We start from the raw sequence: 22,750 nt of genomic DNA, 5'->3' as shown, positions 1-22,750 counted from the left end.
ATCGCAGCATCAGGACCCGCACCAGCCGACTCCATGATAGCTTCTTCCCCCAAGCAATCAGACTTCTGAACTCTTGATCTCTCATGATCAATATACATCAGCACTGCACTTTATTACTCTTACTCTTATATCTCACACCGGACTGTCATAAATTATATTATTATTATATTATGTTCTCTCTTAACAACTGACTATCAACCGACAGCCTGAATGTCAATACAGTACAATACTGTACATTCTATATATATATATATATATATATATATATATATATATATATATATATATATATACTATATATATATATATATATATATATATATATTTTTTTTATATATATTTTAATTTTTAATTTTTATTGAATAATGTGTACCTATATAGTAAAAAACAAAAAAAAACAAAAAACAAAAACAGCGTATTGTTTACTGTACAGTGTATGTTATTATTTGTATATTGTTGAGTGTAATTATGTGTATAACAGATGTTTAAATTGTGTTGTGTTAATTTGATGTTATTGTAAATTGGTATATGTCTCATCACTGTCACGACTGCTATGTTGATTGGAACTGCACCCAAGAATTTCACACACCATTGCACTTGTGTATATGGCTGTGTGACAATAAAGTGATTTGATTTGATTGATTTGATATGAAGTTAAACCAAATATTTAGCCTTTTGTATTTGTAAAAGTTTATGGGCTCTATTTTCGTGAGTGCGCAAAGCTCAGCACTACATCTTATTCAATTTTCGTAAGAGCGCTAATTCTAAGTGCAATTTTCGAGCCAGCGCAAGTGGGTGTTGGCGGGAGTGTTTGCGCAATCTGTGGGTGTATGCACGTAAACTGAGGGTGTATTGTATGTACATGAATTGGCTCAAAGCGCAACTTGCTATTTTCCTGAGAAATAGGTAATTGCGCTAAGTTTCAAAAGCACATCTTATCTCAGCGCAAAGTCCAAACTCAGTTACTGCATTTGCAGTTTGGAGATTCCACCAGGAGGTGGTAATAAAGTTAATGTCCAAACTCAGAAAATATAGTGGAACATCAAATAATGTACCTGACCTACACCGAAATCAGTTTTATGAAACAAATATTTATGAGATTTGTGTTATACTATCTTTAGGTCATGGTTTATTTTTCAATTCTTCTTGTTATGTTTATATTTACAATTGTATTTATGATTGAATTTGTATGAATATTTTTCCACCTGTTGTCTTAGAGTGATTTTTAAGTCACTGTAAAAGGGGTCGGTGGAAGAAATTGGAAAGTAAAATGTTTGGACTTGGTATGAGTTTTTTGACCACTTCGTTATTTTGATTATATTTTTGTTTCGTTTGAAGTTTAATTTGAATGAAGAAATATTTTTGGTTAATTTTTTTCGTGTTTCAATAAATGAATTCAATTTTTCAAAATCATGTGCAGTTAATGCACAAGATTAACTGCACATGATGCATAAGTTAATATTTCCATTATTCTTATTCATTGCATACAGTCCATTCACACTACCAACTTCTTATGAATGTGCTGTCTTTGTTTATATCGCTGGTGCTTGAGAGAATAGACTATATAATAGGACGCAGATGGTGCTAGAGAATTATATTGCGCTTCACCCAACCCATTAGCGCTTTGCGTGTGCAATTTCGCCAATCCCACTAGCACCTAGACTTAGCGTATGCTTTAAAAATACAAAAACTTCATGGTCATGTCCATTGACTTCACGCCTGTGACTTATGACATAGTGCTGCGTTTAGCGCTAGCGCTCTTAAAATAGGGCCCTATGTGTTTTTTACATTATTTCAAGAATAAAATCTACAATAAAACAGATGAAAATAATGAAAAGCATATTTTGTGTAGCTTTTATTTGTTGCTGCAAACTGTCGCTCATCTATTTGCATACTGTTTGATCTTATATTTCGTACTATTCATTTTGTTTTATTGTTATACTATTGTTGATAATCCACATTTTATGGAGGCCTGGCCTCCCTTGTTTCCTTGGAGAAAACGGCCTTGTTATAACCATAAACCATCTCAGGGTAAAAAACACAAACAGAAAATCCTTTCCCAGTTAAATTGTGTGTAATGACTTGCTATCCCAGAAATTGAATAATCTCAGTGTGAGGCAGCACTGTGGTAATACTTCTTTTTCTTTATTTCATAGCTCCTTTATTCCTTGTGCTTGCTCATTATGTGGTGCTTTTATTCCATGGTAGAATGGTGCAAAAAAGAGCTGCTTTAAACTCTGATTATCCTGCTAACGCTTTTATGGACTCTCTGTTTCTCTGCCTCTCCTCGCCTGTTTCCCCTTTGCAAGCTGCATTGGTCAATAATGTAAGTCTGCATGCTCGCTGCGTCTTGACAGCAGGGCAGCAAATGGAGAAGCCAAACCTGTCAGCCAGTACTGTGAATAATGCAAGGCAGCTTCGGTCCTGTTCACCAGGCAGTGCTGTTCTAAGGGCATACCGTCTTCTCTTAGCTTGCTGACTTAGACTAATGGAGAGAGCAAGACTTCTGATCCTAGATCAGAATTCTTCCTCAGTAGGTATTGTGAAGAGACCTATTAGTACCGTCAAAGCAGTCAAAAGCAGAGGTCTTTGTGCGCTCCTCTATATAGAGTTTGTGGTTTGTGTTTGCCTTTTTCGAAATATTTTTTTTTGGTAATATACATTATGCCACAAATGCTGTTGATTGAGCTTAACTTTGCAACAAATGGAACAGAATGCAGGTGTCTTGAAATAATCTAAATAAAATAATCTTGCATCTAGCTTTTTTAACGCTATAGACGCGCTCGGTCTGAACTCCGCATTAGGCTACGTCCACATCCAGATACATTTAAAAATGGCATTTTCATTTTCAAAACATTTTCTGTGTATATAGCCATTTTCAAGCATTTTCCAAAAGTTGCTAGTCCACACTAAAACATATGAAATCTCTTAAATCCCCTTACTGCACATGCGAAAAATTGCTGTTCTATGTACTTTCTGAAACACAATTGTTCTCGTGTTCCGTCGCCAGACAGCAATTCTGAGTAAACTTACCAATGTGAAAGCTGAACAAAGTAATATTTATCTTTAACAATGCTATCAAAGTGGATAGCTAGCAAAGCAATGCTGCTACAACAAGGGCCGCCATCTTGATTGTTTTGGGTTAAATGGATTACATAACAACAAATACGTCATCGTTTTCAGATATCTTCGTTTTACCTGTCCGTGCTACAATGCCAAGATGGCGATTTAAAATGTATCCACTTGGGAGAGCGTTTTCGCTGTCAAAAACGCTGTCTCAGTGTGAACGGAAGGCCAAAACATAGAGGAAAAAGATGCGTTTTCAAACGAAAGCATATTAGTGTGGAGGTGGCCTTCAGTCAAATTTAGGCCAGTAAAACCCTGATACCTGATTGGCTAAACAAAGAATCTGTGGTCTCATTTTTGTTTGCCATTTACAAAGTCACAGAGACAAGAACAGAACACCTCATTTTGTGATATATGTCAGGTAATAGGGACATTTCAGCATGCCATTTCAACCAAAAATTATGTACAGCATCTTTAATTGGTAAAAAAGACAAAAAGAAAGTTAACTCTATCTACAGTGATAATACATATATGTTTAATAACAATGCAAATATGTGTGTAGAAAATAAGTTCCCTATCTGTCACTCACTCGACGTTGTGTCAATGTAGTGACACTAGGCGTCATTCTTAGGAGCCCGAGACACCTCTGGTCTTTGATAAAAGGCCAATGAAAATTGGCGAGTGGTATTTGCATGCCACTCCCCCGAACATATGGGTATAAAAGGAGCTGGTATGCAACCACTCATTCAGATTTTCTCTTCGGAGCCGAACGGTCATGCTCACTGAGCTGAATTCCCACGACTGTTCATTCACCTCTGCTGGATCTGATGGCGCATTTCAGCGGCTTCTCCCCCTTCTGCACTGGTGCAATGCAGAGAATGCCCCTGGGTGCTTCGGCAGAAATAAGAGTATATTTCTCTTAAAGAGTATATTTCTCTAAAAGAGTATATTTCTCTAAAAGAGCGGCACACACGGAACGTCTTTTTAAAGACGTGTCTTTTTAAAGATGTCTTTCCGATTGTGTGTTATTGCTGGTTGCGCTCATTATCTCTCGCCTTCTGACGGTCACGATCACTGTCTTTTGTGTCTGGGCACTGCTCATGTGGAGACAGCATTCGTGGATGGTCATGTTCTCATTGCGAGGACATGCTCATGGCAACGATGCGGTCGCGGCTCGCCTTTGTAAGAAAGCAAGCCACCCCAGAGGCTCCCCGCCTCAGTCCTTTTACCCACGGGTATGAGGCCAACGCGGCTAGCACTGGGGGCGATTTGGGGACCCCAATGGGACCGCCTCCGCCGGGTATTCCCCCACAGACCTCCCATTCCCCAGCACGCTCGTCTGCCCTGATCGGGCTTCCGGATGAGTCCGCCGGCTCATCTCACGGCGAGTTCGACCTCTTATTCGGAGCCTGCGAAAGTGATGAGCTCTCGAGCGCAGCATCGGAGAGCGGGCTCGTCCAGTCGGATGCGGAAACCTCAGCTGGGCTCCTCCCTTCGGGGACAATTGCAAAGTCACTGGCTGACGCGGAGATGACGACATGCTTTTCCGGGGCAGCCGCGAGCGTTGGCTAGAGTTGAACCCTCCGCTCTTCCCTGAACCCTCGCGGCTCGATGATTGGTTCCTGGGCTTGCGGCGCCACTCAAAGCCACGCCCCACCCCCGTTCCTTTCTTCCCGGAAGTGCATGAAGAGCTGACATGGTCACGGGAGGCACTTTTTCAGCTTCCCCGCCCTCACTACCCTCAATGGTGGGGCGGCCAAGGGCTATTCTGCAATCCCCCGGTGGATAAAGGCACTCACGGTGCACCTATGCCCGCACAGCGCCGCCACCTGGTGCGGGTGCCCAAAGCCCCCGTCCAAGGCCTGTAGGTTTACGTCGTCTCTGACGGCCAAGGCCTACGGTGCCGCTGGACAAGCCGCCTCCGCCCTGCATGCCATGGCTCTCCTGCAAGTCCGCCAAGGTGCTAAAGGAACTGCACGAGGGTAGTTCCGCCCTGGGATTGATGCAGGAACTGCTCTCGGGGAACCGACCTCACTCTCCGAGCGACGGAGGTCACGGCGCAGTCTCTCGGGTTGAAGATGTCCACATTAGTGGTCCAGGAGCGCCACCTTTGGCTCAACCTGGTCGAGATGGGTGAGGCCAACAGGACACGATTCCTTGCTGCCCCCATCTCCCAGGCTGGCCTATTCGGCGACACCGTCGAGGACTTTGCCCAGCAGTTCTCGATGGTGGAGCAGTAAATGGAGGCTATCCAGCATATTCTGCCCCGACGCGGCTCAAGATCCCGCACCCCGTCTACTCATCGCCTTTACTGTATGCCTTTAAGTGGCATCTGTTCGCTAAGTGATGGTCTTCCCGACGGGAAGACCCCCAGAGATGCGCAGTCGTATCAGTGCTTTCCTTCCTGCAGGAGAGGTTGGAAGGGAGGCTGTCCCCTTCCACCTTGAAGGTGTACGTTGCCGCCATAGCAGCACACCACGACACAGTCAACGGTAAGTCCTTAGGGAAGCACGACCTGATCATCAGGTTCGGTTCCTAAGAGGCGCCAGGAGGCTGAACCCCTCCAGACCGCACCTCGTTCCCTCATCGGACCTCTCTGTAGTTCTTCAGGGTCTACAGAGAGCCCCCTTTGAGCCTTTGCAGTCAGCCGAGCTTAAGGCACTCTCCTTGAAGACTGCCCTCCTGACTGCACTCACTTCCATCAAGAGGGTAGGAGACCTGCAAGCGTTCTCTGTTAGCGAAACGTGCCTGGAGTTCGGTCCGGGCTACTCTCATGTGATCCTGAGACCCCGACCGGGCTATGTGCCCAAGGTTCCCACGACCCCTTTTTGGGACCAGGTGGTGAACCTGCAAACGCTGCCCCAGGAGGAGGCAGACCCAGCCCTGTCGTTGCTGTGTCCGGTGCACGCTTTATGCATCTATTTGGATCGCACGCAGAGCTTTAGGATCTCTGAGCAGCTCTTTGTCTGCTCTGGTGCACAGCGGAAAGGAAGCATTGTCTCCAAGCAGAGGATCGCCCACTAGCTCATTGACGCCATAACTATGGCATATCATGCCCAGGACATGCCGCCCCCGGTAGTGCTACAAGCCCATTCTACCAGGGGTGTAGTGGACTCCTGGGCCCTGGCCAGGGGTGCCTCTCCAACAGACATTTGCAGAGCAGCAGGCTGGGCAACACCCAACAACCTCCGGGTGGAACCGGTTTTGTCCCAGGTAGTGGCACACAGTACAAGTGGATAAGCCCGGGATAGCCGGCCGGGTGTATCGCTTGCACATAGCGCCTTCCACCTCCTTTTGAGCTGAAGACGTGCGCCATTAATTCCCAGTAGTGTTCACAAACTTTGTTCCCTGGTTGACTTCCTCCAAGCCCTGTAGCAGTCGAGTTTTCTGAGAGACTTGCTGCCGGCCCAGTACACGTGCTAACTAAGAGTCCTGTTCTGGGGTAGGTGCTCCGCATGTGGCGGTTCCCTGTAAGGCTAACCCCATGCGATCTATATCTTCCGCTAGTTCGTTTCCCTGTTGGCAAACTGCATCTTCCTTGGGCAGAGCCCCTCTGCCCCAGTCTCCATGTTTGTAGTAACTCCTCCCCTGTTGGGTAGGATCTACCTTGAAGACTCTCCACATGGTTGGAAAGACCATGTGATGTATTTTTCCACTTAAATATCCCCCCCTCTCTTTGGGCGAGATGTGGTCTCTGCGGTGTCTTCCCCTTGGGAGGGACACCCCCCGACTAGACGTGGCGGCCCAGTCGGATAATCCCCCTTCTTTTTTAGGGAGTGGAAAAAAAGAAGGGGAAAAGAGGTCACGACTGGGTTAGCCTGTCTCTATATTTTGGGTAGTCGACTTGTCCCCAAAGGGCCGTTCGACACTCATAACTATGTTGGGGGAGGTTACGTGTCGACCTGGTGTGCTGGCTATGAGGCACACAGTAGTCTGCCCACCACACACCGCCAGTTCACGTAACACAGTTCAGCCAATTGTGAAGTTTCGTATAGGGACCCCTAGTGTCACTACATCGACACAACGTCGAATGAGTGACAGATAGGGAACGTCATGGTTACTTGTGTAACCTCCGTTCCCTGATGGAGGGAACGAGACGTTGTGTCCCTCCTGCCACAACGCTGAACTACCCGCTGAAATGGCCGGACCTTATATCGGCTCCTCAGCATAAAACCTGAATGAGTGGTTGCATACCAGCTCCTTTTATACCCGTATGTCTGGGGGAGTGGCATGCAAATAGCACTCGCCAATTTTCATTGGCCTTTTATCAAAGACCAGAGGTGTCTCTGGCTCCCAAGAGTGACCCCTAGTGTCACTACATCGACACAACGTCTTGTTCCCTCCATCAGGGAACAGAGGTTACACAAGTAACCATGATGTTTTTAATTATCGATTAAAGTACCAAGATTTTTAACTAAATTTAACCTTGTATTATTCTTTGAACAGTAGCAAACTAGCTGAAATGCAATTAATCAAAACATCTAGTCTGCAAACACAAAAACAGTATACTCCAAGGCTGTAAAATTTCAAAAACAAACCCAGCCTTGAATCTAGAGTTTATTTGCCTCTAAGCTGGTATTTATTTCAACTCTTAACTCCAGTTTATGCCAATCCAAGGGTTATGTCATCAGAATTAGAGCTTTCAGACTCCAGGGCTCACAGTTAGGAGGAGTATTTTTTATGACTGACAAAAACAGAGGCATAATTTTCTGCTCAGAAAGACACAGTGTCAGCTTGAAAGCGCAGGGGGAAGCCTGCAGATCCACTCAGCATGCTTTTGATCGCATTAAGGGCTGCTCTGGCCTGCAATGCTTACAATTTGTGTCAGATTTCCCCCTTGTGCTTTAGCATTAGCATCTAGCAATCGTTTGCTTGACTGAAATCTTGGGCTTTGGAGAAGAGAAGTCAAGCTTTGATGGAAAAAATGCTGTTAGTTTGCAAACAGGAAAACTGGGAACTTAAAAAAAAAAAAAGCCACAGCCAAAGTTTTAGATCAAAGACACAGTTAAATGCAGTCAGGGTCGCATACTGATTGCATTGCCAATTTAAATACAATTTAAAAATCAACTTAGCTTGTATTCTAGGGACTTTCCCCCTGAAAATGAGCTAGATGGTAGCTTCTATCTATCTATCTATCTTTCTGTCTATCTATCTATCTATCTATCTACAGCTCTGGAAAAAATTAAGAGACCACTGCAAAATTATCAATTTCTCTGGATTTACTATTTATAGGTATGTGTTTAAGTAAAATGAAAATTTTTGTTTTATTCTATAAAGAACTGAAAATATTTCTCCCAAATTCCAAATAAAAATATTGTCATTTAGAGCATTTATTTGCAGAAAATCACATTCCAGAGGTTTTCAATGGGGTTCAGGTCTGGAGATTGGGCTGGCCATGACAGGATCTTGATCCGGTGGTCATCCATCCACACATTGATTGACCTGGCTGTGTGGCATGGAGCATTGTCCTGCTGGAAAAACCAATCCTCAGAGTTGGGGAACATTGTCAGAGCAGAAGGAAGCAAGTGTTCTTCCAGGATAACACAACACAACAGTGCTGCGAGACACTGTGGCTTGAAGGCCTCTCAAGGTCTCCGTCTAACCATTAGACGACCAGGTGGAGGATTGGTGATGATCTGGGGGTGCTTCAGCAAGGCTGGAATCTTTGTGAAGGACACATGATGAATCAAGCCAGGTACAAGGTTATCCTGGAAAAAAACTTGCTTCCTTCTGCTCTGACAATGTTCCCCAACTCTGAGGATTGGATTTTCCAGTAGGACAATGCTCCATGCCACACAGCCAGGTCAATCAAGTGTGGATGGAGGACCACTGAATCAAGACCCTGTCATGGCCAGCCCAATCTCCAGACCTTAACCCCATTGAAAAGCTGTGATTGACAATCAGGGTTGTGTTGTTTAAAATGAATATGAACTTGTTTTCTTTGCATTATTCGAGTTCTGAAAACATTCATTTTTTTCTATTTTGACTTGTTGAAATTTTCTGCAAATAAATACTCTAAATGACAATATATTTATTTGGAATTTGGGAGAAATATTTTCAGTTCTTTATAGAATAAAGCAAAAATGTTCATTTTACTCAAACACATAACTATAAATAGTAAATCCAGAGAAACTGATAATTTTTTCCAGAGCTCTATCTATCTATCTATCTATCTATCTATCTATCTATCTGAAACATCCATCCATCCATCCATTTTTAAAGAATTAAATACACAGAATCATCCAAAAATATATGATTACCATTGTATATTGTTATGGCAATACAGTGATGGTTCTTTACATAAGGGTCTGAAGTTGCAATAGTGCGGGTCAGTGCCAAATCTGTTTGCAAAGACTTTGGTCAGATGGACAATAGGAACACATATTTGTAATAATATGATTAATTGTATAATTATATTTTATATATATTATATGTTTTTTTTTACACTGTATTTTCACCCAAAGCATAAAAGACACTCTGATCAAACAGAGTTGTAGGTGAACTTTGACCTCTGTTTCTCAGTGAGACTTAATAGGAAAGACCTGCAGAGTGACAAAGGTGAAATTGTGAAAGACAGAGACAGAAATAGTAAGAGTAGTACTGTAGTATGCGATTCCGAATTTAGCCAGACACTCACAGAATGAGTCAGAGTCATGTGCACATGTCTCTGAAGCCTACTGTATGTGTGTGCATTTAATACTCTGTAATCAGATGAAATATTCTTGGACAGGTGAAACTAAGTCATATAGGCTCATGTAGATGAAATGACACTCAACTACTGTAGATGCAAACATATCTTTCATTTCACCTCTGTATGGCAACAACAGAAAATCACTCTCACATCTCACATACTCTCTCATTCCATTCGCTGTTGCAACAGACATTTACACAAAGACTAAGAAAGAAAAGCGTTGCCAGTGGCTTAGCAAGTGTTGTTGCAGAATCATTCAGTTGGAAATGAAGAGTACAGGAGTATATGTGAAGGGTTTCTGCTGTGCCACAAAGTGGAAAGATCACTTAGCAAAACAGCGAAGAAAAGCCTGTGTATCCTAGACTTAGTGAGATGCATGGAATCAATGCAGCATTTGACTTATTCAACAGACAAGAATATGCAAGACTTTCCTGGCTAGCTTCCCCAGTATTGTGACAATCTCTTCATGTACCTCTCTTGAAGCTAGAGAGAAAATTATGTGCAACTCTACAACTCATACAGAGGGTAATCATGCAGAATTCTCTTTCTTGTGTCTATATGGTGTTCACTTCTCTTTTGCACAGCTTTTCTCCAAACTTACGGCAAATTGTGTCGATAAACCATATAGCATTTTTAATTTTTGTTTGGTGAATGGGGTAAAAATTTCATACCAGAAATATCATGTAACTTTCAAGCATACATGAAATCAAAGTTGGCACTAAATAGATACTCGCAAACAAAAGTTATGATAGCAACTTTCCATTAAAATCAGTATGACATGCAACATTGAAACTTAAGGACTGTCATAATTAATCACTTTATTGTAGATTTACTTAGTGTACAATGAAAAGTAAATCATAAAAAAAGTTAGTATTCTGTTTAAAAATTATTTAAGGACTTTCATAATGTATCACTTTATTGTTGATTTACTTATAGCAAGAATGATATAACAATTTTTTTAATATTTTGTTCAAAAATTAGTTAGACTCATAATTTATCACTTCGTTGTATATGTACTTACTGTATATCACAAAAACTTTAGTATTTTGTTTAAAAATTATTTAAAGACTGTCATAATTTATCACTTCATTGTAAATGTACTTACTGTATAATGAAAAGTACATCACAAAAAGTATTTTGTTTAAAAATTATTTAAGGACTTTCATAATTTTGATATTTGACTAACAATGCTAGTGACTCCAAAAGACAATTTTGGTTGCATAAAATGAACCTCAACAGATTTCTTTTGAACTACTTCTTAGTCAACCCCCCTGAAAGTCACTGTAGAATTCACTCACTGGCCTGAACTTGAATGTGAGAGAATCTGCTTTAAAAACTCTGCTCATATTGCCATTGATTTCGCCAACTGACTACCATCAATCTGCTGAAATTATTCAGAGTTTTGAAAGTGCCATATTGGCTGATATCAGAAGTTATCAGAGCGATTGAACCAAAGACTTCGTTTTTGATGTGTTTGACACTGTCACACAAACAAAGCATTCTGTTTGCCTCAGTGGTGTAGTAGTGTCTGTAGAGGTGGGCATACTGTGAATTTATGAAGGATGAAATGATTTGATTGTCATTTAGAAAAAAATGTAAAAAAAAAAAAAAATGTATATACACTGAACAAAATTATAAACGCAACACTTTTGTTTTTGCCCCCATTTTTCATGAGCTGATCTCAAAGATCTAAGACTTTTTCTATGTACACAAAAGGCCTATTTCTCTCAAATATTGTTCACAGATCTGTCTAAATCTGTGTTAGTGCGCACTTCTCCTTTGCCGAGATACTCCATCCACCTCACAGGTGTGGCATATCAAGATGCTGATTAGACAGCATGACTATTGCACAGGTGTGCCTTAGGCTGGCCACAATAAAAGGCCACTCTAAAATGTGCAGTTTTACTGTATTGGGGGGGGGGGGGGTCTGAAAACCAGTCAGTATCTGGTGTGACCACCATTTGCCTCACGCACTGCAACACATCTCCTTCGCATAGAGTTGATCAGGTTGTTGATTGTGGCCTGTGGAATGTTGGTCCACTCCTCTTCAATGGCTGTGCGAAGTTGCTGGATATTGGCAGGAACTGGAACACGCTGTCGTATACGCCGATCCAGAGCATCCCAAACATGCTCAATGGGTGACATGTCCGGTAAGTATGCTGGCCATGCAAGAACTGGGATGTTTTCAGCTTCCAGGAACTGTGTACAGATCCTTGCAACATGGGGCCGTGCATTATCATGCTGCAACATGAGGTGATGGTCGTGGATGAATGGCACAACAATGGGCCTCAGGATCTCGTCACGGTATCTCTGTGCATTCAAAATGTCATCAATAAAATGCACCTGTGTTCGTTGTCCATAACATACGCCTGCCCATACCATAACCCCACCGCCACCATGGGCCACTCGATCCACAACGTTGACATCAACAAGCTGCTCACCCACACGACGTCATACACACTGTCTGCCATCTGCCCTGTACAGTGAAAACCGGGATTCATCCGTGAAGAGAACACCTCTCCAAAGTGCCAGACACCATCGAATGTGAGCATTTGCCCACTCAAGTCGGTTACGACGACTAACTGCAGTCAGGTTGAGACCCCGATGAGGACGACGAGCATGCAGATGAGCTTCCCTGAGACGGTTTCTGACAGTTTGTGCAGAAATTCTTTGGTTATGCAAACTGATTGTTGCAGCAACTGTCCGGGTGGCTGGTCTCAGATGATCTTGGAGGTGAAGATGCTGGATGTGGAGGTCCTGGGCTGGTGTGGTTACACGTGGTCTGCAGTTTTGAGGCCGGTTGGATGTACTGCCAAATTCTCTGAAACGCCTTTGGAGACGGCTTATGGTAGAGAAATGAACATTCAATTCATGGGCAACAGCTCTGGTGGACATTCCTGCAGTCAGCATGCCAATTGCACGCTCCCTCAAAATTTGCGACATCTGTGGCATTGTGCTGTGTGATAAAACTGCACATTTTAGAGTGGCCTTTTATTGTGGCCAGCCTAAGGCACACCTGTGCAATAATCATGCTGTCTAATCAGCATCTTGATATGCCACACCTGTGAGGTGGATGGAGTATCTCGGCAAAGGAGAAGTGCTCACTAACACAGATTTAGACAGATTTGTGAACAATATTTGAGAGAAATAGGCCTTTTGTGTAGATAGAAAAAGTCTTAGATCTTTGAGTTCAGCTCATGAAAAATGGGGGCAAAAACAACAGTGTTGCGTTTTAACTTTGTTCAGTGTAGTTAAGGGACACAGTTGTCCAGCATCTGTGAAGAGCATCAAAAACTAGCACTTGTGCAAAAACATGCAGTATTTTCACAAAGTTTAATTGCATACATTAAATTTAAGTGTATATATTTATGTTTAGCAGGGAAATAAATATACAACACAAATTATGATTATTCTAGGGATGCTTGTGTATCAGCATTAGATGCTGGAAAAGTCCCAGCCCTTACTGAAACGGAAAATATGATTGGTTAGCTAATATCCAATTGCGTCTGAAATGAACGTTCTGATTGGTGGATCAGCTTAGTCGGACTGTCTGTCTTGCCAGTGCCATCAGTTGCGCTTCCGCCTCCCGCTCCGTTCACGTTTAAAGACAAGCTCTGTACACTCAAAGGTGCTGCAGCATCACGCTAGTAGATTGAAAGTTCCGGGTCAAAAGCCTACTCGTTGTTCTTGCAGCCATACGTATCATCACTTATTTCAGGTGGGCATACCCAAAATCCTAAGAAAGATTGGTGGGCTTACGCCGAATAGATTTACCGTACTTACAAAGTATGTATTGAATTCAGTAAAAAAAAAAAAAAAAACACGTATGCAAGTACGCATATTTGAATGCAGGGCTAGTTTTTGAAGATGATTTGTTGTCGAAAACCTCTGAAGTCTCGGTGGAAAAATGGTTGGCACACAAACTTCTGTTTTCTCCTTCTGGCTGTTGCTTGTCAAGACCCATCAACGGCGCTGTGGTCCCATAACTATACCTGAGGCCGCACTCCACTCCCTTTTTATCCTTCCATCTCTCAAACCTCCTCTCTCCCTTCCCATTTTTTGATTTCCCACTTCGCCACAGATGTCTAGATCTCAAGTTGCACTCGTGCAGTTGGCACGCTAGCAGACGCAAGTCTTGTGTGCCTGGTTCCTTCAAACACCACGAGGAACTGTGCCTGGGAACCTCTGTGTTTTGCTCTTTTTATCGTTCAGACATTTATGCACACTTACATCCACGCAAGAAGGTCAAGCAAGCCCGAAGAGCTTGCTTGATTCTACATCTGCGAGATAAAATCCAATCACCATCTCCATTATGAAGTGGGAGGGTGAGAACCCCGAGAAAGGAGAGATTTGACGAAGACCAAAATAAATATGTCAGACATGTTGCCATCTGTACGAGGGGCATTCCAAAGGGACTAATTAGCCAGCCGTGGTGGGCTGGATTGCTAGTTTGAAAGTGATTCGCTCTTCTTGGGGAAAACAGGTGGTGGAGAGTGTTCCTCATTTTCTGTCTCACTTTATTGCGTTTGCCAAGTGCTGTTTTGCTCTTAATGCCTGTTCTTCTTTGAACGCTTCATGAAACACCTTCACTTTTGTCTTTAACACCGTCAATCAGTTGGTTTTGTCAGCATCCCTGAGGTGTATAGAGTTTTACACATAATGCAGAGAGATTATCAGTCTTGGGAGAAGCTGCTTAATAAAGCTTGTTGGTTCTTTCCTCCCTCTGGTATGTTTATGTGATTTGAAAATGAGTCACACCGTCTCTAAGGTTGCTACGAGTCTTTTTGGGGGAAAACACGGGCATGTTTGGAACATGTTTGGAATGGTAGACTAGCTTATTTTGTACTAAATAGTGTACTTTGCACAAACAAAACTGGTAAAGCACAGAACTGGTAAACAGAAGGCTGCCGGTTAGATCCCCACATCCACCACCATTGTGTCCTTGAGCAAGGCACTTAACTCCAGGGGGGATTGTCCATGTAATAAGTGCACTGTAAGTCGCTTTGGATAAAAGTGCCTGCCAAATGCATAAAAGTAAATACTACACAGTACTTTATACACTGTATACTGCCCACTATTTGTTAAAATTAGTACATGAAACAGTTGGCATCATTCCACAATAAACATTTCAAACAATAGTATACATTTTTGTGACCTCATCACATGTGAGTGGCATCCAGTTGGAAATTAAAATAGTTATTTTGCATTTTTTAATTCCATTTTGTGTAAAATGTTTCAGTGTGTAAAAAATTGCAGGTTTTATCTCCAAAAGTCATGACATTTTTCCACAAAATTGGATTTAGAATGCAAAATAGCAGTTTTCAGTTTGTCTCATTGTAATGGTAGCCAGCTGGTAGGTAGCTGTGCAGTGTGTAAACTTCACCCATTCTAAAAAAGGCTTATTAGGCTGCATATTTTACTCTGGATAAGGTCCTGTGTCTTGCAGCGGAGGATTTGCTTGGATGGTGTGAAGACTTGTCAAAGGTTACACTTTTTTCTTAACATGCTAAAAACAACACCATTGAAGGTTTGTTCCGCCCTTAAACCAAAACATGTCTGCTTAGGTAAGCTCTGTTACACGCCTGGGTTTGTTAGAAAAAAAAAAACACCTGACCTCTTTGGCTCCTATTTACCCACGTCACTTTTTAATCGATACATGCAAGCCCTTTGGGTGCACGCAGGGCGACATCAGCTGTTTACACTGTGTGTTTTCAATACCTCAATGGCAGTGACTTGTCAGCAACCTCATAAGGTTGTGAACCCCTTTGGCTTTGTGCGGTTATTGCAGCCAGAGAGGCTAATTGTGCTTATGGGGCGAGAAAGGGAGAGAGATAAAAAGAAAAAAGGAATGATACTACAGTACAAGCTCAGCTGTGCCAGCCATTTGTTGAGAACTTGAGCAAGGATAATTGTGTATTTTTCGAATTGAGGATAAGAAAGAGCATAATTTGCCATTTATTATTGGTGCTTGCTAACACTTAAGGTTTTTGCTTGGCGGACCACATCTTTAATACTTCTGTGAAACATAAAAAATATATTTTGATGGCGATTTGAAGTAAATATATACATACAATGCAAGTCAATGGGGTCCAACACTTCCAATCTTCAAAAAGGTCATAAAGGCAGAATAAAGGTAATCCATACATGACTCATATGGTTTAATCAATGTCCTCGAAAGTAGTACGATCGGTTTCGACCAAATTGTAACTCCCTTTTCACTATAAATCTTGCCATTACCTTTATACTGCCTTTATGTCCATTTTGGAGTATGAAACAATATGAGTTTTAGATGGCATAAGGGTAAATAATTAGAGAATTATCATTTTTGGGTGAACTGTTCCTTTAAATGATACACTACTGCAAGAAAAATAGTTTTTATTCTTGTAAAAGTTTTATTCTTGTTCAGTAAGTCTAAACAACCAAGATATTATTTTTAACATTTTTGATATTTGATACAATTCAAAGTCTATTCTAACCATCTGTGGCTAATACATTTAACATATGGATTTTGAGGAGGATGTTTAGGCTACTTACTGTGCTCACTTCATATCATCTCTTGTAAAACATAACATTTAATTACATAATATGTCACGTAGTATCGACTATGGCAAAGTATTCTCCCGTAGTAGATGGTTACAGTACAGCATCAAGAACTAGTGAGTTAAAGTGAATTAAAGCCATAGTCCTCTCAATCGCAGCTGTTGCTTAAAGCTGCACTACGTAATATATTTTGGTTAAAAATTAACAAATTGCCATTATTGATTGAGTACATATACAATCAGTGTTTAAAACAATGTCCTTACCTTACCCCGATTCACTATGGTAAGCCTATAAAAATTATTTGTATTTTGAGCTGTCGGGTCAGATTTTGTGCGAACTCGCTTGCTTATGACATTCATCCTTGCGTCATTACGTCATGTCCGTAAACACAGGAAAGAAGAACTGGCTGTCACATGTTCTGGCTGGGGAAACTACGTTCAGTTCAGTCAGTCACACTCACACAGTTCATCCAGCAATCTGAATACATGTTTATCTGTTATCTGTTTGGCAAATTTGTTTACCTGCTTTAATGCTTGGATATGTTGTCTAGTAGGGTTGTTGAAGCTAATATTGCTTGTCATGCTTGTATGAATCAAACATTGCCGATGCGATGTATCTACATTGTGGGGGAAGTTACTGTGACGTTTACTAATATTTATGACTTCTGAAATTGACTTGTAATTGTTTTATTGCATATTTAAACATATCATTTTCATGTTTAATAAAGTATATTTTATCCCCATCATTATTGAATCCTCATTTTATATTTTTAGTTTAGGGTGTTATTGTGTGCATTGCATATACATACTATTGTAGTATTACGGTTCACTTGCATTATCAACTGAGGCTGTACAATATAATATAAAAATGCTGAAGTCTTCCATTGAACTCATATCAGCCATATCACAAGTTTCACCTCTTAAATTGATAAGTGTAGTACAATGCAAACGTTAATAGTAGATAAAACACTTGAATAATCATATTAAAATATACCGGTAGTGACTGAGGTGATTGAGTCCCCTGTTTTCTATGTAAAAGCGCTTGAGTGTAGTGTCAGAAAAGCACTATAAGTGTAAAATTCATTAATTCAAAATATGTAAATAAGAGTGTTTTTATCTTCATCAAAGCAAGTAACATTTCTGTTTTAAATGTTTAATCGTATAACATAATATCGACATGAAAACAGCTCGTTATGACTCTGAATCTGAAGATCTCCCAGTCATGATAACACAGGCGATGTCCAAGTAAGCTCAAATCATAAGATTCATCCGCCAGAAGAGCAACACGACTGACGTAATGTGTTCTTCTGCAAATTGCTTGCAATTTCAAGTTTCATAGTGCAGCTTTAAAGTTCTAAATTTTCCACAACTTTTCTAAGCGCTCGTGATTATTTGATAAGGATGTTTTAAAATTATTGTATTGCTAAAAATATCCAGAATATCCGATGAAATACTTTAGAGCTGAGCTTAATTAGAAAAATTAGGCAACAGGAATCGAAATCGAACCATTTCCCCCTGTGACTGAAGCTGGAAGTGTTGTTGACCAGTTACTGGGTGAAATGTCTACAGGGTGGCACCAAAAGTGAGTTGTTTTTTTAGTTGTAAATAATGTAATACAATCAACAGGATTGCAAATTTGATTAACTCCTAACCCAAACACAACAACCAAACCCAAACCCTAAACCTAATGGTCAGTGGAGTAAAAAGCCTCTAAATCGCGCTCACCGTTGTTTATGTGAACGCGATTACTTCCTGGTTTCCATGGGACCAGAACCTCATCTCGAAGATCGTATGCACGATCACATTTTCTCACATTTTCCTTTTGAAAATGTTAAAATCTAGTTCAACTATGATATCTGTGTGTTTTTTAAAATCTCAATAATATACATGTTTCACTTTCTGCCTCACAAAGAGTGACTGAAAGATTTTTGTATTTTCAAATACAAATCAAAACCTCAAATTGGGTTATTCAAATGCTGTTGCTGCAGTCAAATACACAACAGAATGTTCTTTTTGTGTAGTATAATGAAGGTCAGCAATGTCTCCCCAGTATTTAACTGCTGAACATATGCAGAAAAGCCTCAGAGTCCTTGCCAAACAAGCAACCTCACAGCCTTCATATGAAGCCCATCTTTGCTGTAATTTGAGTAGAGATGCTGGCAAAAGACTTGAAATGATGGCTGTGATGCTGCTGTTGCACCCCCGCCCCCCAACACCCACCCACGAGTGGAACACAAGCTTGGCAGCGCGCAATGAGTGTCTGATTGCTTTTGTGTGTTGTGGTCCCTCCGGACCCCTCACAAAGACAGAGAGGGAATTGCTGGCCAGCAGCCTCTGATAGTATATCAAGATTACTGTGTTTTCCAGACAAGAGCAGACCACCGCCAAAGAGCGAGACTGTGTCACTCACTAACACGTTTGAAGGATGGCTGATATTTGAGAAAATTAATGGCTGCTTGGACTCCTGTCTGCTGCGTTCTAAACGATCACACATTTTTGAGGATTTATGGGTCATGTTGTCATTTGTTTAACTGACTGTATCTTTTGTATTGAGGTATTAGATTGAACATTTTTCTAAATGGTGTATTTTTTAGGGCTATTTAAGGTAATTAGGGTAATTTTGAGTGTTTTTGTTTCATAAAAATATACCATGGAAAACCAAAAACCATGGTATTCTTTGGATTACTTTGCAGGAAGAGAATTCAGAAGGATAGTTTGAATATAGTAATCAAACAATACTTTAGTATATGTCAAAATACCATGGAGGTACCACCTGAAAAAACCTGGCATTTTTGTAGTAAATTACAGTAGTATTTAAATATGGTAATCAAACAATATTATAGTGTATGCCAAGCTAAAATACTATGGTATGACCATTTGATACCATTACTGAACCATGGAAAAACCATGGAAATACTGCTATAATGGTAAAACCATGGTATTCTTTGTAGTACTTTACAGGAAGAGAATTCAGAAGAATAGTTTGAATATGGTAATCAAACAATACTTTAGTATATGTCAAAATACCATGGAGGTACCACCTGATACCATCTATTTTTGTTGGTAAATTGGGTAAAATGTGAACATTACCTTAAAATAATATATCAGGGTACAACCATAAAAAATTACCATTGAAAAACCATGGCAATACCATTTTATTTATTTTTTTTGGACACTGCCATTGTGGTATTTTGTAGTAAATTACAGTAGTATTTAAATATGGTAATCAAACAATATTATGGTGTATGCCAAGCTAAAATACTATGGTATGACCATTTGATACCATAACTGAACCATGAAAAAACCATGGAAATACTGCCATAATGGTAAAACCATGGTATTCTTTGTAGTACTTTACAGGAAGAGAATTCAGAAGAATAGTTTGAATTTGGTAATCAAACTATACTGTTGTATATGTCAAAATACCATGGTATTACCACCTGATTCGTTCTGTTTTTGTTGGTAAATTGAGCAAAATATGACCATTACTTTACAATAATGTATCAGGGTACAACCATAAAGAATTTCCATTGAAAAACCATGGCAATACCATGTTTTTAGATACTACCATTATGGTATTTTTTTGTAGTAAATCACAGTGTTGGTTAATTAGGGTAGTATTTAAATATGATAATCAAACTATACTATAGTGAATGCCAAGCTAAAATACCATGGTATGACCATTTGATACCATTATTGAACCATGGAAAAACCATGATAATACTGACATAATGGTAAAACCATGATATTCTTTGAAGTACGTTCCAAGAAGAGAATTCAGAAGAATAGTTTGAATACGGTAATCAAACAGTAATGCAGTAAATGTCAAAATACCATGGTATTACCACCTGATACAATCTATTTTTGTTGGTTAATTGGGTGAAATGCGAACATTACCTTACAATTATGTATCAGGGTACAACCATAAAAAAATTACCATTGAAAAACCATGGCAATACCATGTTTTTTTGGACACTACACTATGGTATTTTTGTAGTAAATTACAGTAGTATTTAAATATGCTAAAATACCATGGTGTGACCATTTGAGACCATTACTGAACCATGGTAAAACCATGATAATACTGACATAATGGTAAAACCATGGTATTCTTTGTAGTACTTTGCAGGAAGAGAATTCAGAAGAATAGTTTGAATATGGTTATCAAACAATAATGTAGTATGTCAAAATACCATGGCATTACCACCTGATACAATCTATTTTTGTTGGTTAATTGGGTAAAATGTGAACATTACCTTAAAATTATGTATCGGGGTACAACCATAAAAAATGACTATTGAAAAACCATGGCAATACCATGTTTTTTGGATACTACACTATGGTATTTTTGTAGTAAGTTACAGCAGTATTCAAATATGCTAAAATACCACAGTGTGACCATTTGATACCATTACTGAACCATGGAAAAATCATGATAATACAGCTATAATGGTAAAACCATGATATTCTTTGAAGTATGTTCCAGTTAGAGAATTCAGAAGAATAGTATGAATAAATATGGTAATCAAACAAGACTGTAGTCAAAATACAATGGTATTACCACCTGATACTATATCTTTTTGTAGTAAATTGGGTAAAATGTGAACATTCCCTTACAAAATTATACTATGGCTCTTCCGTTCATGGGAACATGTTTTTAGAAACTTCCATTATGGTAATGCAATGATATACTTAGTGTTGTTTAAGTAAAATAGTATTAAAATATTGTAATGAAACAATACTATAGTATATTTCAAGTATTATTTTAATATTTGACATAATTACCGATATGTTAAAGGTAAAGTATTTCAGTTAATATTACATTTGTGAAAAAAAGAAATTAGATAAAATGTGAATATTCCCTTCCTAAAAATACCATGATATTACCACAAAAATATATTGGAAATATAATGGTAATGCCATTTTTTGTGTGGTTATGGTAGTAAAGCCACAGTATTATTTGAAGTTCCTTAGTTAGTAGAATAGTATTTTAATATGGTATCAAAATACTACAGTATTACCATCTGATACCATCAGTTAAACCGTGGCACTGCCACAACACTGATTTTCTAAATTTGCAGGAATATTTAAGATAAATGAGGTGTTTACTGACTGTACATTTTACCTGATGTCATTGAGTCTTATATTAATTGTTCAGACTAAACGTAGCCGTTTATGTTTTTGTATGTCTGCAGGATGCGGGAGAGGGAACTGCAGCATGTGGGCAGGAGATTGCTGCTGTTGGGCATCTGTCTGCTGTCTCTTTGGGGCCAGTTGAGTTTGGCCTCAACACATCGCAGCCATATTGGTGAGTCACATGCAAACAGATACACAGTAGTGTTGAATGGTAGAAATATAGGAAACAGACTATCAAATGAAAGGTTGCTCAATTGAGTGTGGTATTTAGCTTAGTTCTGAAGCCCTTCTTTCTTCGAGTCCATGAACAGCAATTACATTAAATTGTTCCTGGGGTTGAACAACCTTGTGTCCTTCATTTGCAAAGAGCCCTGCCTGACCTTGTGAAGAATGAACATTCCAATTAGCTTTACCTTGAAACAAAACAAGCACGAAGATTCAAGCTCGCTTCCTTACAAGGCAGATTACTTAGAACATGTAAGATTGTAATAATGAAATGGCATTAATAAAAAGCGGAGATTCATATAAAAATGCATCATTTACACAAGATAGAGGCTGTATGAAAGGAGTGTAGCATTGGGGTTTTATGAGGTTATATCCTGTCCTGATGCAAAGGCATGGTTAGGTCAGTGGACCCCAGTTGAAGACCAACAGGGATGCCAAAGGAGCAGGTGTCAAGCCTGTAACAGAAATCTCATTGAAAAGAGAAAGCATCAAAGTAAAAGAGAAATAAACCCTGGGCGAGAGGTGGAAGATGTGAATACACATTGCAGTAATGAGACCCATCCACAGGGACTGCCTGGCAAACTTTAGCATAACAGGAACTGAAGCGAGAAATAAATAATGTTTGAGTAACTGAACCCAAGGCAACTTCAAACAACAAATACACTGTAAAATGTTATGTGTTCATTGAATTTAAAATAGTGAAGGCAACAGTTTGTATGGCAAATTTTATTTTTTATTTTACTGTATATTAAGCAGTTGGGTAACACTTAATTTTACAGTGTCCTTGTAATACACTGGTTGCCAAAAGTTTGGAATAATGTACAGATTTTGCCCTTATGGAAAGAAATAGGCACTTTTATTCACCAAAGTGGCGTTCAATTGATCACAATCTATAGTCAGGACATTAATAATGTGAAAAATTACTATTACAATTTGAAAAAAAATTTCAGAACTTCTTAAACTACTTCAAAGAGTTCTTATCAAAAAATCCTCCACGTGCAGCAATGACAGCTTTGCAGATCTTTGGCATGCTAGCTGTCAGTTTGTCCAGATATTCAGGTGACATTTCACCCCACGCTTCCTGTAGCACTTG

At 39.9% G+C, this 22,750-nt stretch overlaps 1 protein-coding gene across 2 annotated transcripts in view; it reads left to right on the top strand.

Annotated features, from left to right (window-relative positions):
* The window catches only part of LOC127446655 (chemokine-like protein TAFA-2), a 148,007-nt gene that overhangs the window by 85,232 nt on the left and 40,025 nt on the right, over window positions 1–22,750 (top strand). For both annotated transcript variants that reach the window (XM_051707763.1, XM_051707764.1), the window contains exon 2: window positions 21,492–21,604. In XM_051707763.1, the coding sequence (XP_051563723.1) occupies window positions 21,493–21,604 (112 nt within the window). In that variant the 5' untranslated portion in view covers window position 21,492. The remainder of the gene's footprint in view (window positions 1–21,491; window positions 21,605–22,750) is intronic.

This window comes from Myxocyprinus asiaticus, chromosome 9, assembly GCF_019703515.2.
Source record: "Myxocyprinus asiaticus isolate MX2 ecotype Aquarium Trade chromosome 9, UBuf_Myxa_2, whole genome shotgun sequence".
Lineage (NCBI taxonomy): Eukaryota > Metazoa > Chordata > Actinopteri > Cypriniformes > Catostomidae > Myxocyprinus > Myxocyprinus asiaticus.
The sequence above is the reverse complement of the archived record's forward strand: the minus strand, read 5'-3'. Positions and strand labels throughout refer to the sequence as shown.